This window comes from Nycticebus coucang, chromosome 17 (genome assembly GCF_027406575.1).
Source record: "Nycticebus coucang isolate mNycCou1 chromosome 17, mNycCou1.pri, whole genome shotgun sequence".
NCBI lineage: Eukaryota > Metazoa > Chordata > Mammalia > Primates > Lorisidae > Nycticebus > Nycticebus coucang.
The window spans coordinates 83,964,743-83,977,627 of record NC_069796.1 but is presented as its reverse complement, the minus strand read 5'-3'; the positions used below and the strand labels follow the sequence as shown (position 1 = coordinate 83,977,627).

At 43.6% G+C, this 12,885-nt stretch overlaps 1 protein-coding gene across 2 annotated transcripts in view; it reads right to left on the bottom strand.

The window, feature by feature from the left end:
- Window positions 1-151: 151 nt before the first annotated feature.
- MRNIP (MRN complex interacting protein) overlaps window positions 152-12,885 on the bottom strand; it is a 29,504-nt gene continuing 16,770 nt past the window's right edge. Inside the window, exons 4-7 of one of the 2 annotated variants that reach the window (XM_053566991.1) lie at window positions 4,307-4,370; window positions 2,563-2,714; window positions 1,813-1,897; window positions 152-1,144 (exon numbers count right to left, since the gene is read on the bottom strand). In XM_053566991.1, the coding sequence (XP_053422966.1) occupies window positions 653-1,144; window positions 1,813-1,897; window positions 2,563-2,714; window positions 4,307-4,370 (793 nt within the window). In that variant the 3' untranslated portion in view covers window positions 152-652. The remainder of the gene's footprint in view (window positions 1,145-1,812; window positions 1,898-2,562; window positions 2,715-4,306; window positions 4,371-12,885) is intronic. The other variant, XM_053566992.1, reaches the window with a different exon arrangement.

Here is a 12,885-nt window from a genome sequence, read left to right as displayed (position 1 = left end):
CAGCGTGGGCCCTGCCCTCATCCTTGCAAGAGGCTGCTGAGGCTCACTACAGTGTGTTCTGGCCTCTCCCCTACCAGGGTCACACCAGCAGCCAAGAATAAGTCTTGCTTAATGGCTTTCTGATTTTTTTTTTTTTTTAATAAAATAGTACACTAATAGTACACTGACAGTTGATTTTCTGCTAGAAACCTGAAATATTCTGATTTTAGATAAGGTACAGCTAAGGAGCTGTCAGGGAGCCTGGAGAACTGGGACAATGGGGCAGCCAGCGCTATGGGCTCCTCACTGGGGAACCAGGAAGGGCTCACGAAGGAAGGGTGGCAGTGTGACATTTACCCAGGGCTGTCCCTTCTCTCCTAATCACCATAGTTCAATTTTCTCATTTCTAAACAAGTCAGCAGCTTTTAAAGTAAGAAGATGCCTTTGTAGCCATCCTGTTATATTTGTAAACAATCTATAATTAAATGTATCAGCACTTTAATCAACAATATTGTCCTTACTGTCAAATTGCCACCAGAGAAATGATTTGTTTCACAGTAATGTTTATTGTTGGTCCTTCTCATACATTACACTCCTTATAAAGCACCTAGAGTCCAGTGGAAAGGGGCTGGTGTACAGAGTGTACCTAAATTAGTAACATGCTAGTCTTGGTTCAAAGATCAAAGTCCTCCCCCGTTGTAAAAAGTTCACACAGTCGCATGGGTGGGGGCTTTGGTGCCCCTTTGGCCAAGGACCTGCTCTCTGCCCAAGGAGTCCCCATGTCCCACAATTGCCCAGAAGCCTTCCAGCAGGGTCTCTTAGATCCAGATGTAGTGAGTGTGGACTCAGGAAGCTGGACCGTGGTGGTAGGCCTGCTGAGGTGGCCTTCCCTTGGGGTCTGGGCCCTGCGGGTCCCTTGGTCAGCCTGTGCTGAACGAGCTGACCTGGTGCCCCTCTGCAGTGGCCTCTGTTGCTCTATGTCCACATGGGAGCTGTCTCCAGTTGACAGGAGAAATTGTGCCCATTTAGAAGTTGTGGATTTGAGCTGCTGAGCAGGACTCTGTAGTTCCTGCAGGGGAGCACCAAGTTCCCTGGAGCTGAAGTCCGCAGAGTTTTGGAGGCAGTGGCTGTCTTGTCTCACATCCCGGATCAGGCTTCTGGATCCCTGAAATAGCAATGGAGAAGATGGCTATCCTGCCATTAATAAGAAATTAAGTGCCAGGGCCCAGCAGGCCTGCTGCCCTGGGGCTATCTTGCCCTATGCTTGAAGCTCACTACTTGCTGGTCCACAGGTTAGCAGGTGGGGATAGGCTACTTGGGAGGCTGAGGGCAGAGGATCACTGGAACCCAAGAGTTGGAGGGTTGCTATGAGCTGTCACGCCATGGCACTTTACCCAGACTGACAGAATGAGACTCTGTCTCAAAGAAAAAAACATCCCAAGTGATGATGAAGGGTCTCACATGAGTTCACAACTGGAGATTGCAGATGCAGAGGGAAGCACTTGCCCAGAAATCCAGGGCAGGCCCTCTGACCACCACTGGACAAAGGTGTCCCACTCCTGATTCAAAGAATCCCTGTCGGCCAACCTCTGTTGGACTCCCAGGGTCAGAGCACCCTCTGGTCCTGAGTTCATCACTGAGAGGAGGGAAATGGGGTACAGAATAGAGAGGGAAGGTGGCTTCAGAAAAAAAAGATAACCTCAGGCAGGAGGTTGGGCTTTGGGGCAGTAGAATTCTTACACTTCAAATGTTAAAAAAATTAAGACAATAAAAAATCCCATGGATGCTCAGTGGTCACTGGACCACAGAATAACACTGTCCTCCATCACTGACCTGGGGTTCCAAGGTGACCTCAGCGTCTCCTGAGTCCTGGGCATCAAAGCTGCATGGAAGTTGAACTGTGCTCTGGCTCCATTTCCTGGCAGAGGGACAGTGCTGTCAATAGTCCAATCCTGTCATCAAATGGTGTCCCCAGGGACTGTTTCCATGGTCACCCGGTCCAACAGCCCAGGCGCAGCCTTCTCATCCCTCCAGCTTCCCAGATGGCAGCTCTTACTGTCCAACTGCATCCCTGGCCGTTTCTGGGCTCTATAGCACATAGTTGTTACAAAGTTCTTAGTTGAAATCAGAATCTGCTCCCCAAAGCATCTGCCCCTTTGAAGAACATGGATGCTCAGCCTAAGGCAATCTTTCCAGAAAACTGACAGAAATGCACAGAGGAAGCCTGGAGCAGAACTTTCCACAAAGTGAGGTCTTTGGTTCTCTAGGCTAAAAGTTCTCAGCTGCACTGGCTACTCTGGTCATGCTTCATTTTTCAGCCCTGCCCTTAAAATAAATTCTTCCCTCAGGACACTGCAGTCTGAGACAGTTGGGATCATGAGAACCATAAAGGGTGCCTACGCCGGCATCCTGCCCACCCTGGCCAAGGGCTGGCAGTGATGGCAGTTGTCCTGGTTATACTGCCTACTGATGCTTGCCACCAAGCTTCCCCCACTTGGCTGATGGCTGCAGTGGCTCATCAGTCCCCACTGCAGGGGCAGCATGGGTGCTGGCCTAGGGATGGACGGGAGACATGCTTAGCACCTTTTTCTAGGCAGGTCTTGACTGGAGGGCCGAGCTGCCCCCCCTATTCTGGACGAGAGCTGCTTGTCAAAGTACACTCCTTCCAGCTCTGGTTCTTGGGAGTCCTTTTCCAGATACTTCACCCAGCGGCTCCCTGAGGGCTGTGCTTTTTCCTATAGGATTGGGAGAGTTGGAAAGAGGCAGTTTTATTGAAAATCCCCAGCCCAACTCTTAGGTCTGAGGCTCTTGGGTCCCAGGTCTACCGTGACTCCAGGAAAGGCATCTGCCTGGAAGGTGTGGGAACACAATCCTAGGATGCCAGTGGGTATGGGGCTTATTGGCACAGGCCTTGGGAAGGTAGGAGGGCACAACTTGTCGGGAACTCCATGAAAGTCTGCTCTCTGACTCAGTGACTCTACACACAGAAAAGGCACGGAGAGGCTAGTCTCAGGGCCATTAATAGCAAACATTATTTGTAAGAGCAAAAGCATGGAAACAATCTAAATGCCCCATACTAAGGAATCAATATGGGCACATCCACTATATTTTGTAAATGCTTTTAAAGAATAAAAATCCTGGGCGGTGCCTGTGGCTCAGTGAGTAGGGTGCCGTCCCTATATACCGAGGGTGGTGGGTTTGAACCCAACCCTGGCCAAACTGCAACAACAAAAAAAATAGCTGGGCGTTGTGGTGGGCACCTGTGGTCCCATCTACTTGGGAGGCTGAGGCAAGAGAATCACCTAAGCCCAAGAGCTGGAGGTTGCTGTGAGCTGTGACGCCACAGCACTCTACCCAGTGCAACACAGTGAGACTCCGTCTCTAAAAATAAATAAATACACAAATAAAAAATGAAAATCTCAGCCTGATGCAGAGCAAGATCCTGTCTGTAAAAAATAGCTAGGTATTGTGATAGGTGCTTGTAGTCCCAGCTATCAAGGAGGCTGAGGCAAGAAAATCTCTTTGAGCCCAAAAGTTTGAAGTTGCCATGAGCTGTGATGCCATGACCCTCTACCAAACGCAAGAAAATGAAACTGTCTCAAAAAAAAAAAACAAAAAGAAAAAAAATTGAAAACTAGATAGCAACAAAGAATGAATGAATGATATAGGTGAAAATGTCAGGGTACAAAGAAGTATTTTTTATAATAAAAATGTTGTAAAATTAAGTCTATAAATGGACCAAATTGGAAGCACAGACACAATGATGCCAGAAGAGCTCTTTCCTCTGTTTAGAATAAAAATATGAAGACCAGGTGGTGAGGGGACCAGTATGGGTGTGATGACTGCCCTCAGGTAGGCGGTTGTCCCCACAGCCTGGAGCCTGGCAGGACACAGTGCTCCACGTCCCCATAGCAGTTTGACTGTTCAAATGGCATCACCTCAGCAGTCACTGAAACTCTTACACACATAGGCCCCATCGCTGCCTGAGTGCCTACTCTGCCAGTCTTCTTACTAGTCGCTGGAGACAGGGAACAACTGGATGTGATCATCCCTCTCAAGAAGTTTGCAGTCCAGAGCAAGGGGAAACGGAAACCCAGGTGTGTTCTACACCAGTACCCTTTCCCCACAGAGAACTGGAATAGTTCATACCCCAAATTTCCACCCTTATAATGGGGACAGTTTTAGTCATTGGTGTGTTCCCTATAGCTTTAAGCCAAGCACCTGTCCTTTGGTGGCAACCGTAGGCATTTGCTGCACAAAGGCCTAATGGCTACCTAAGTGGAAGCCTGACCATCTCCCAGCGCCACCAGGTGTGCTATGGACTCACGTTCTCAGCTTGCCGGTGACCCGCTGATTCTTCCTCACTGGCACCTCCATGTCCTTCCAGAGACCTTAGAGAAAGATTGTACATGTGTCCTTATGTGATTCAGTTCTCTTCTGGCATTCAGAAGGCCTGGGCAGAGGGGCCATTTGTTTCCTCTGGTTTGGGCTGGTAATAAGAAATATGACACGGGCAGAGGGGGCAGGCTCCTGACTTAAGAGAGACAGGACTTTGCTTCCTGGCTTGGCTGTGTGTGAGGGGGGTACATCACTGTGTCAGTTTCCTCTTCCACAAATGGGGACAATACTGAACAAGTGACAGCAAAGATACATGAGGCAACATATAGACATGAGCCCTGCTTGGGGCTGGAACAGGGACGATAATGTCTCAGCCATTACAAGACAGGTTTCCTGAGCTTGACCTGTCAGTGACTCCATCTAGCCTCCAAGAGCCCAAGCCTCTGCAGTTCCAAGTGGGGATGGATGGCCAGTGAAGACGTTTGACACAGGAGGCTGGAGGTAAGTCCTGAGGCCAGGTCCTCCCAGGTCAGACAAGGTTGTTATATCACGTTAGATGGGAACACTCTCCAGTGAAACCCATGCTCTACCATATAGGGACACCTCTACCTCTGTTCTTTTGTCTATAAAAAGTCGGTAATCCTTACAGAGCTATTATGAAGACAAAATGAGATCATGCATGTGGAAACACCCACCCTGGCATATGGCCACAACAGAGAAGGTCAGGTGAGCAGTGTGGCTAGAACTCCGCTCCTCTTGCCCTGATAAGAACTCAATCCCCAAGGGTGACAAAGTGAGACTCTGTCTCTAAAAAGAAAAAAAAAGAACTCAATCCCACTAACGGGCATCTTTCAGCATTCCGAAGACAGCCCTTCTCATTTCTAATGTCAGCCCTGAGCAACTGGTGTCTGTTTTCCTTTGTAGGTGAGCTCTTTTCTCTCTGGAGCCTTCTTAGTTCTTGCCTTTGTTTTCTGTCTTTTGCAAGTTCATTATGTTGTTGTTTAGGGGGAGATTTTGTTCCCTTAAAATTAACTTATAGAGTTATAATTAACATATACTAAGATGTACCAATCTCTACATCAAAACAAAATTTTAAAAAACAGTCCCAATTTAAGTGTGTAGTTAGATAGGCTTTGATAAATGAGATTTCTTTACCACCTCAAGACATTGAAAATTTTTATCATTCCAAATGGTTTCCTCATGTGCCTTTGCAGGCAACTTGCCCTGCTTCCCAGAGAACTACCCATCTATGCAATATGTACTCTTTTGTGTCTGGCTTCTTCTACTCAGCAGTATTTTTTGAGATTTTCCCATGTCATCTTTATTGCTGAGTAGTAATCCATTGTATGACTACACCACACTTGGTTTATCCATTCACTTGCTGATGTCATTTATATGTCTAGTCTTTCATCAATATCATAGTCTTGAGTAGCACAGCTTTATACTTAACAGTAAATCTTGAAACCAAATTAAAGAAATCCTCCAGGCTCGGCACATACACCTGAGCTGGAGGGTTCAAATCCAGCCCAGGCCTGCCAAACAATGACGGCTGCAACCAAAAAATAGCTGGGCATTGTGGCGGGCACCTGTAGTCCCAGCTGTTTCGGAGGCTGAGTCAGGAGAATCGCTTGAGCACAGGAGGAGTTTGAGGTTGCTGTGAGCTGTGATGCCATAGCACTCCACCCAGGGTGACAGCTTGAGGCTCTGTCTCAAAAAAAAAAAAAAAAAAAAAAAAAAGTCCTCCAACTTTTTTTTTTTTTTTGCAGTTTTTGGCTGGGGCTGGGTTTGAACCCATCACCTCCAGCATATGGGGCTGGCGCCCTATTCCTTTGAGCCACAGGCACCACCCCAACTTTGTTCTTTATCAAAATTATTCAACATATCAATTTACTTTTTAAAAACCTACTAGAGGGGCGGCGCCTGTGGCTCAGTCGGTAGGGTGCCGGCCCCATATACCGAGGGTGGCCGGTTCAAGCCCGGCCCCAGCCAAACTGCAACCAAAAAATAGCCGGGTGTTGTGGCGGGCGCCTGTAGTCCCAGCTGCTCAGGAGGCTGAGGCAAGAGAATCGCTTAAGCCCAGGAGTTGGAGGTTGCTGTGAGCTGTGTGAGTCCACGGCACTCTACTGAGGGCCATAAAGTGAAACTCTGTCTCTACAAAAAAAAAAATAAAAACCTACTAGAATTTTGATTGTTATTAGGTTGATTCTACAAATCAGCATGAATTGACATCTTAACAATGCTGACTTTTCTAATCCATAATCATGCTATTATATATCTATTAAAATCTTAATTACTCTGAACAATATTTTGTAGTTTTTAGTGAACAGATCTTATGCTTTTTGTTACTTTTATCGCTATTTCATTAAAAAATATATATAATATATATATATATATATATATATATTTTTTTTTTTTTTTTACCTATCTCTTCAGTTCCCTGGAAGACCTATTTTGCTATTTCAGTTCCCTGGAAGACCTTTTATTCCTATTTCATTAAAAAAAAAACCTATCTCTTACCTATCTGTTCAGTGCCCTGGAAGACCTATTTCATTTTTTGGTGCTACTATAAATGGTATTTTTTTTTTTGCATTTTATTATTTTTTTGGGAGACAAGAGTCACACCATGTTGCCCTTGGTGGAGTGCCATGGCGTCACAGCTCACAGCAACCTCAAACTTTTGAGCTTAAGTGATTCTCTTGCCTCTGCCTCCCAAGTACTGGGACTATAGGCGCCTGCCACAGCACCAGGCTATTTTTAGAGACAGGGTCTCACTCTTGCTCTGGCTGGTCTTGAACTCCTGAGCTCAGGTAATCCACCCACCTCAGCCTCTCACAGTGCTAGGATTACAGGCATGCGCCACTGCACCTGGCCCCAGTAACGTTTTTGTAGATTAATTAGGATTTCCTATATACATTTACTCTGTTTCCTGAATCTAAGAATGTTAAGTTTTTTGATTGATTCTGGAATATGCTTTACTCTTATCCCTTCAAATGTTGCCTTGGCTTTATTGTTGTAATTCTTCCTTGCTGGAACTCTTCTCTGTATTCTCCATCTCTCTCAACGTTTCCTCATATTTTAATCTTTTTTTTTTTTTTGAGACAGAGTTCCACCATGTCACCCTGGGTAGAGTACCGTGGCCTCACAGCTCACAGCAACCTGAAACTCTTGGGCCCAAGCGATTCTCTTGCCTTAGCCTTCCAAGCAGCTGGGACTACAGGTGCTCACCACAATGCTTGGCTACTTTCTGGTTGCAGTTGTTTAGCTAGCCCTGGTGGGGTTCGAACCTGCCACCCTCCGTGTATGTGGCCAGCGCCGTAACCACTGTGCTACGGGCACTGAGCCCATTTTTTTCTTTTCTTTTTCTCTGTAGTTTTTGGCGGGGGCCAGGTTTGAACCTGCCACCTCTGGCATATGGGGCCGGCACCCCACTCCTTTGAGACACAGGCACCATCCACCAAGCCCATTCTTTAATATTTCTATACTGCATTATAATTTCTTCAGGTTTATCTTCTATTTCATGAATTCTCTACTCAGAATTTATTTTTAATCTATTTAGGCCACGCAAGGTGGGCTACACCTGTAATCCTAGCCACACTCTGAGAGGCCGAGGTAGGTGGACTGCTTGAGCTCAGGAGTTCAAGACCAGCCTGAACAAACGTAAGATTCTGTCTGTACTAAAAAATTAGAAAAATTAGCTGGGCATTGTGGCGGACAGCTGTAGTCCCAACTACTCAGAAGTCTGAGACAGGAGGATCACTTGAGCCCAGGAGTTTGAGGTTGCTGTGAGTTATGATGTCACCCTCAGTACAGTGTTGTGGTGTCACAGCTCACTTTTTTTTTTTTAATTTAAATTTAATTTTTTTTTTCTATTATTGTTGGGGATTCACTGAGGGCACAATAAGCCAGGTTACACTGATTGCAATTGTTAGGTAAAGTCCCTCTTGCAATCATGTCTTGCCCTCATAAAGTGTGACACACACCAAGGCCCCACCCACCTCCCTCCATCCCTCTTTCTGCTCCCCCCCCATAACCTTAATTGTCATTAATTGTCCTCATATCAAAATTGAGTACATAGGATTCATGCTTCTCCATTCTTGTGATGCTTTACTAAGAATAATGTCTTCCACGTCCATCCAGGTTAATACGAAGGATGTAAAGTCTCCATTTTTTTTAATGGCTGAATAGTATTCCATGGTATACATATACCACAGCTTGTTAATCCATTCCTGGGTTGGTGGGCATTTAGGCCATTTCCACATTTTGGCGATTGTAAATTGGGCTGCAATAAACAGTCTAGTACAAGTGTCCTTATGATAAAAGGATTTTTTTCCTTCTGGGTAGATGCCCAGTAATGGGATTGCAGGATCAAATGGGAGGTCTAGCTTGAGTGCTTTGAGGTTTCTCCATACTTCCTTCCAGAAAGGTTGTACTAGTTTGCAGTCCCACCAGCAGTGTAAAAGTGTTCCCTTCTCTCCACATCCACACCAGCATCTGCAGTTTTGAGATTTTGTGATGTGGGCCATTCTCACTGGGGTTAGATGATATCTCAGGGTTGTTTTGATTTGCGTTTCTCTAATATATAGAGATGATGAACATTTTTTCATGTGTTTGTTAGCCATTCGTCTGTCGTCTTTAGAGAAAGTTCTATTCATGTCTCTTGCCCATTGATATATGGGATTGTTGGCTTTTTTCATGTGGATTAATTTGAGTTCTCCATAGATCCTAGTTATCAAGCTTTTGTCTGATTCAAAATATGCAAATATCCTTTCCCACTGTGTAGGTTGTCTCTTTGCTTTGGTTATTGTCTCCTTAGCTGTACAGAAGCTTTTCAGTTTAATGAAGTCCCATTTGTTTATTTTTGTTGTTGTTGCAATTGCCATGGCAGTCTTCTTCATGAAGTTTTTCCCCAGGCCAGTATCTTCCAGTATTTTTCCTATGCTTTCTTTGAGGGTTTTTATTGTTTCATGCCTCAAATTTAAGTCCTTTATCCATCTTGAATCAATTTTTGTGAGTGGGGAAAGGTGTGGGTCCAGTTTCAGTCTTTTACATGTAGACATCCAGTTCTCCCAACACCATTTATTGAATTGGGAGTCTTTCCCCCAAGGTATGTTCTTGTTTGGTTTATCGATGATTAGGTGGTTGTAAGATGTTAGTTTCATTTCTTGGTTTTCAATGTCTATGTCTCTGTTTTTCTGCCAGTACCATGCTGTCTTGACCACTATGGCTTTGTGGTACAGACTAAAATCTGGTATGCTGATGCCCCCAGCTTTATTTTTATTACTAAGAACTGCCTTAGCTATATAGGATTTTTTCCAGTTCCATACAAAACACAGAATCATTTTTTCCAAATCTTGAAAGTACGATGTTGGTATTTTGATAGGAATGGCATTGAATACGTAAATTGCTTTGGGAAGTATAGACATTTTAACAATGTTGATTCTTCCTGTCCATGAGCATGGTATGTTCTTCCATTTGTTAATATCCTCTGCTATTTCCTTTCTGAGGATTTCATAGTTTTCTTTATAGAGGTCCTTCACCTCCTTTGTTAGGTATATTCCTAGGTATTTCATTTTCTTTGAAACTATGGTGAAGGGAGTTGTGTCCTTAATTAGCTTCTCATCTTGACTGTTATTGGTGTATACAAAGGCTACTGACTTGTGGACATTGATTTTATATCCTGAAACATGACTGTATTTTTTGATGACTTCTAGGAGTCTTGTGCTTGAGTCTTTGGGATTCTCTAACTATAAGATCATGTCATCAGCAAAGAGGGAGAGTTTGACCTCCTCTGCTCCCATTTTGATTCCCTTTATTTCCTTGTCTTGCCTAATTGTATTGGCTAGAACTTCCAGCACTATGTTGAATAGTAAAGGTGACAGAGGACAACCTTGTCTGGTTCCAGTTCAAAGAGGAAAAGCTTTCAGTTTTACTCCATTCAATAAAATATTGGCTGTGGGTTTGTCATAGATAGCTTCAATCAGTTTTAGAAATGTGCCACCTATGCCTATACTCTTCAGTGTTCTAATTAGACAAGGATGCTGGATTTTATCAAATGCTTTTTCTGCATCTATTGAGAGCATCACGTGATCTTTATTTTTGCCTCTGTTAATATGGTGGATAACATTTATGGACTTGCGTATGTTAAACCAGCCTTGCATCCCGGGGATGAAGCCTACTTGATCATGCTGAATGACTTTTTTAATGATAGGCTGTAATCTATTGGCTAGGATCTTGTTGAGAATTTTTGCATCTGTATTCATGAGTGAGATTGGTCTGAAATTCTCCTTTTTGTTTGGGTCTTTTCCTGGTTTTGGTATCAGGTTGATGTTTGCTTCATAGCATGTGTTGGGGCCAAGATTCCTTCTTCCTTACTTTTTTGTAATAATTTCTCCAGTACAGGAATAAGCTCTTCCTTGAAGGTTTAATAGAATTCTAGAGTGAAGTCATCTGGACCAGGGCATTTTTTGGTTGGAAGATTTTTTATTGTTTCTTTGATCTCAGTGCTTGAAATTGGTCTGTTCAGGAGCTCTATTTCTTCCTGGCTGAGTCTAGGGAGAGGGTGTGATTCCAAATATTTATCCATTTCCTTCACATTGTCAAATTTCTGGGCATAGAGTTTCTGGTAGTATTCAGAGATGATCTCTTGTATCTCTGTGGGATCAGTTGTTATTTCCCCTTTATCATTTCTGATTGAGGTTACTAGAGATTTTACTTTTCTATTCCTCGTTAGTCTGGCCAATGGTTTATCTATTTTATTTATTTTTTCAAAAAACCAACTCCTTGTTTTATTAATTTTCTGAATGATTCTTTTGTTTTCAATTTCATTGATCTCTGATTTGATTTTGGATATTTCTTTTCTTCTACTGAGTTTAGGCTTAGATTGCTCTTCTTTTTCCAATTCCGTAAGATTGCTTGTGAGATTATTCATGCGCTTTCTGTTTTTCGAATGTAGGCATCTAAAGCGATGAATTTTCCTCTCAAAACTGCTTTTGCAGTATCCCACAGGTTTTGGTAGCTTTTGTCTTCATTGTTGTTATGCTCAAGGAAGTTAATGATTTCCTGTTTTATTTCTTCCTGCACCCATCTGTTATTCAACAGAAGATTGTTTAATTTCCATGCCTTTGGGTGGGGTCGAGCATTTTTGTTAGAGTTGAGTTCCACCTTTAGCGCCTTATGGTCTGAGAAGATACAAGGTAAAATTTCAATTCTTTTGATTCTGTTGATATTTGTTTTGTGTCCCAGGATATGATCAATTTTGGAGAATGTTCCATGGGGTGATGAGAAGAATGTATATGCTTTATCTTTGGGGTGGAGTGTTCTATATGCGTCTATCAAGCACAGTTGTTCTAGGGTCTCATTTAAACCTCTTATATCTTTGTTTTTTTTTTTTTTTTTTTTTGTAGAGACAGAGTCTCACTTTATCGCCCTTGGTAGAGTGCCGTGGCATCACACAGCTCACAGCAACCTCCAACTCCTAGGCTTAGGCGATTCTCTTGCCTCAGCCTCCCAAGTAGCTGGGATTACAGGCGCCCGCCACAACGCCCGGCTATTTTTTTGTTGCAGTTTGGCTGGGGCTGGGTTTGAACCCGCCACCCTCAGCATGTGGGGCCAGCGCCCTACCCGCTGAGCCACAGGCGCCGCCCGTCTTATATCTTTGTTTAATTTCTGTTTAGAGGATCTGTCCAGCTCTGTAAGAGGAATGTTAAAGTCCCCTGTTATTATGGTATTATCAGATATCATATTGCTCAGACTGAGTAAGGTCTGTTTCAAGAATCTGGGAGCATTTAAATTGGGTGCATAAATATTTAGAATTGAAATGTCTTCTTGTTGTATTTTTCCCTTGACCAATATAAAGTGACCATCTTTGTCTTTTTTGACTTCAGTTGCTTTAAATCCACATGTATCTGAAAATAAGATTGCAACTCCTCTTTTCTTCTGAATTCCATTTGCCTGAAAAATTGTCTTCCAACCCTTGACTCGGAGCTTTGTCTTTTGAAGCCAGGTGTGTTTCTTGCAGACAGCAAATGCATGGCTTGTGTTTTTTAATCCAGTCAGCCAGTCTATGTCTCTTCAGTGGGGAATTCAAGCCATTAACATTTATTGAGATAATTGATAAGTGTGGTAGTATTCTATTCGTCTTATTTGGTGAGAGTCCATTGCTTAGTTTTATCTTTTGCATCAGTGTGGAGGTTAGTTTCTGTCCTTTAATTTCTGAGTTCTTACTTTGCTGCTGATCCATTGTGGTGGTCAGTGTGCAGAACAGGTTGAAGTATTTCCTGTAGAGCTGGTCTTGTTGTGGCGAATTTCCTCAATGTTTGTATATCCATAAATGATTTGATTTCTCCATCAATTTTGAAGCTTAGCTTAGCAGGGTACAGAATTCTGGGCTGGAAATTGTTCTGTTTAAGTAGATTAAAGGTAGATGACCATTGTCTTCTTGCTTGGAAAGTTTCATTAGAGAAGTCTGCGGTCACTCTGATGGATTTGCCCCTGTAGGTCAACTGGCGCTTACTCCTGGCAGTTTGCAGAATCTTTTCTTTTGCCTTGACTTTGGACAGGTTCATCACA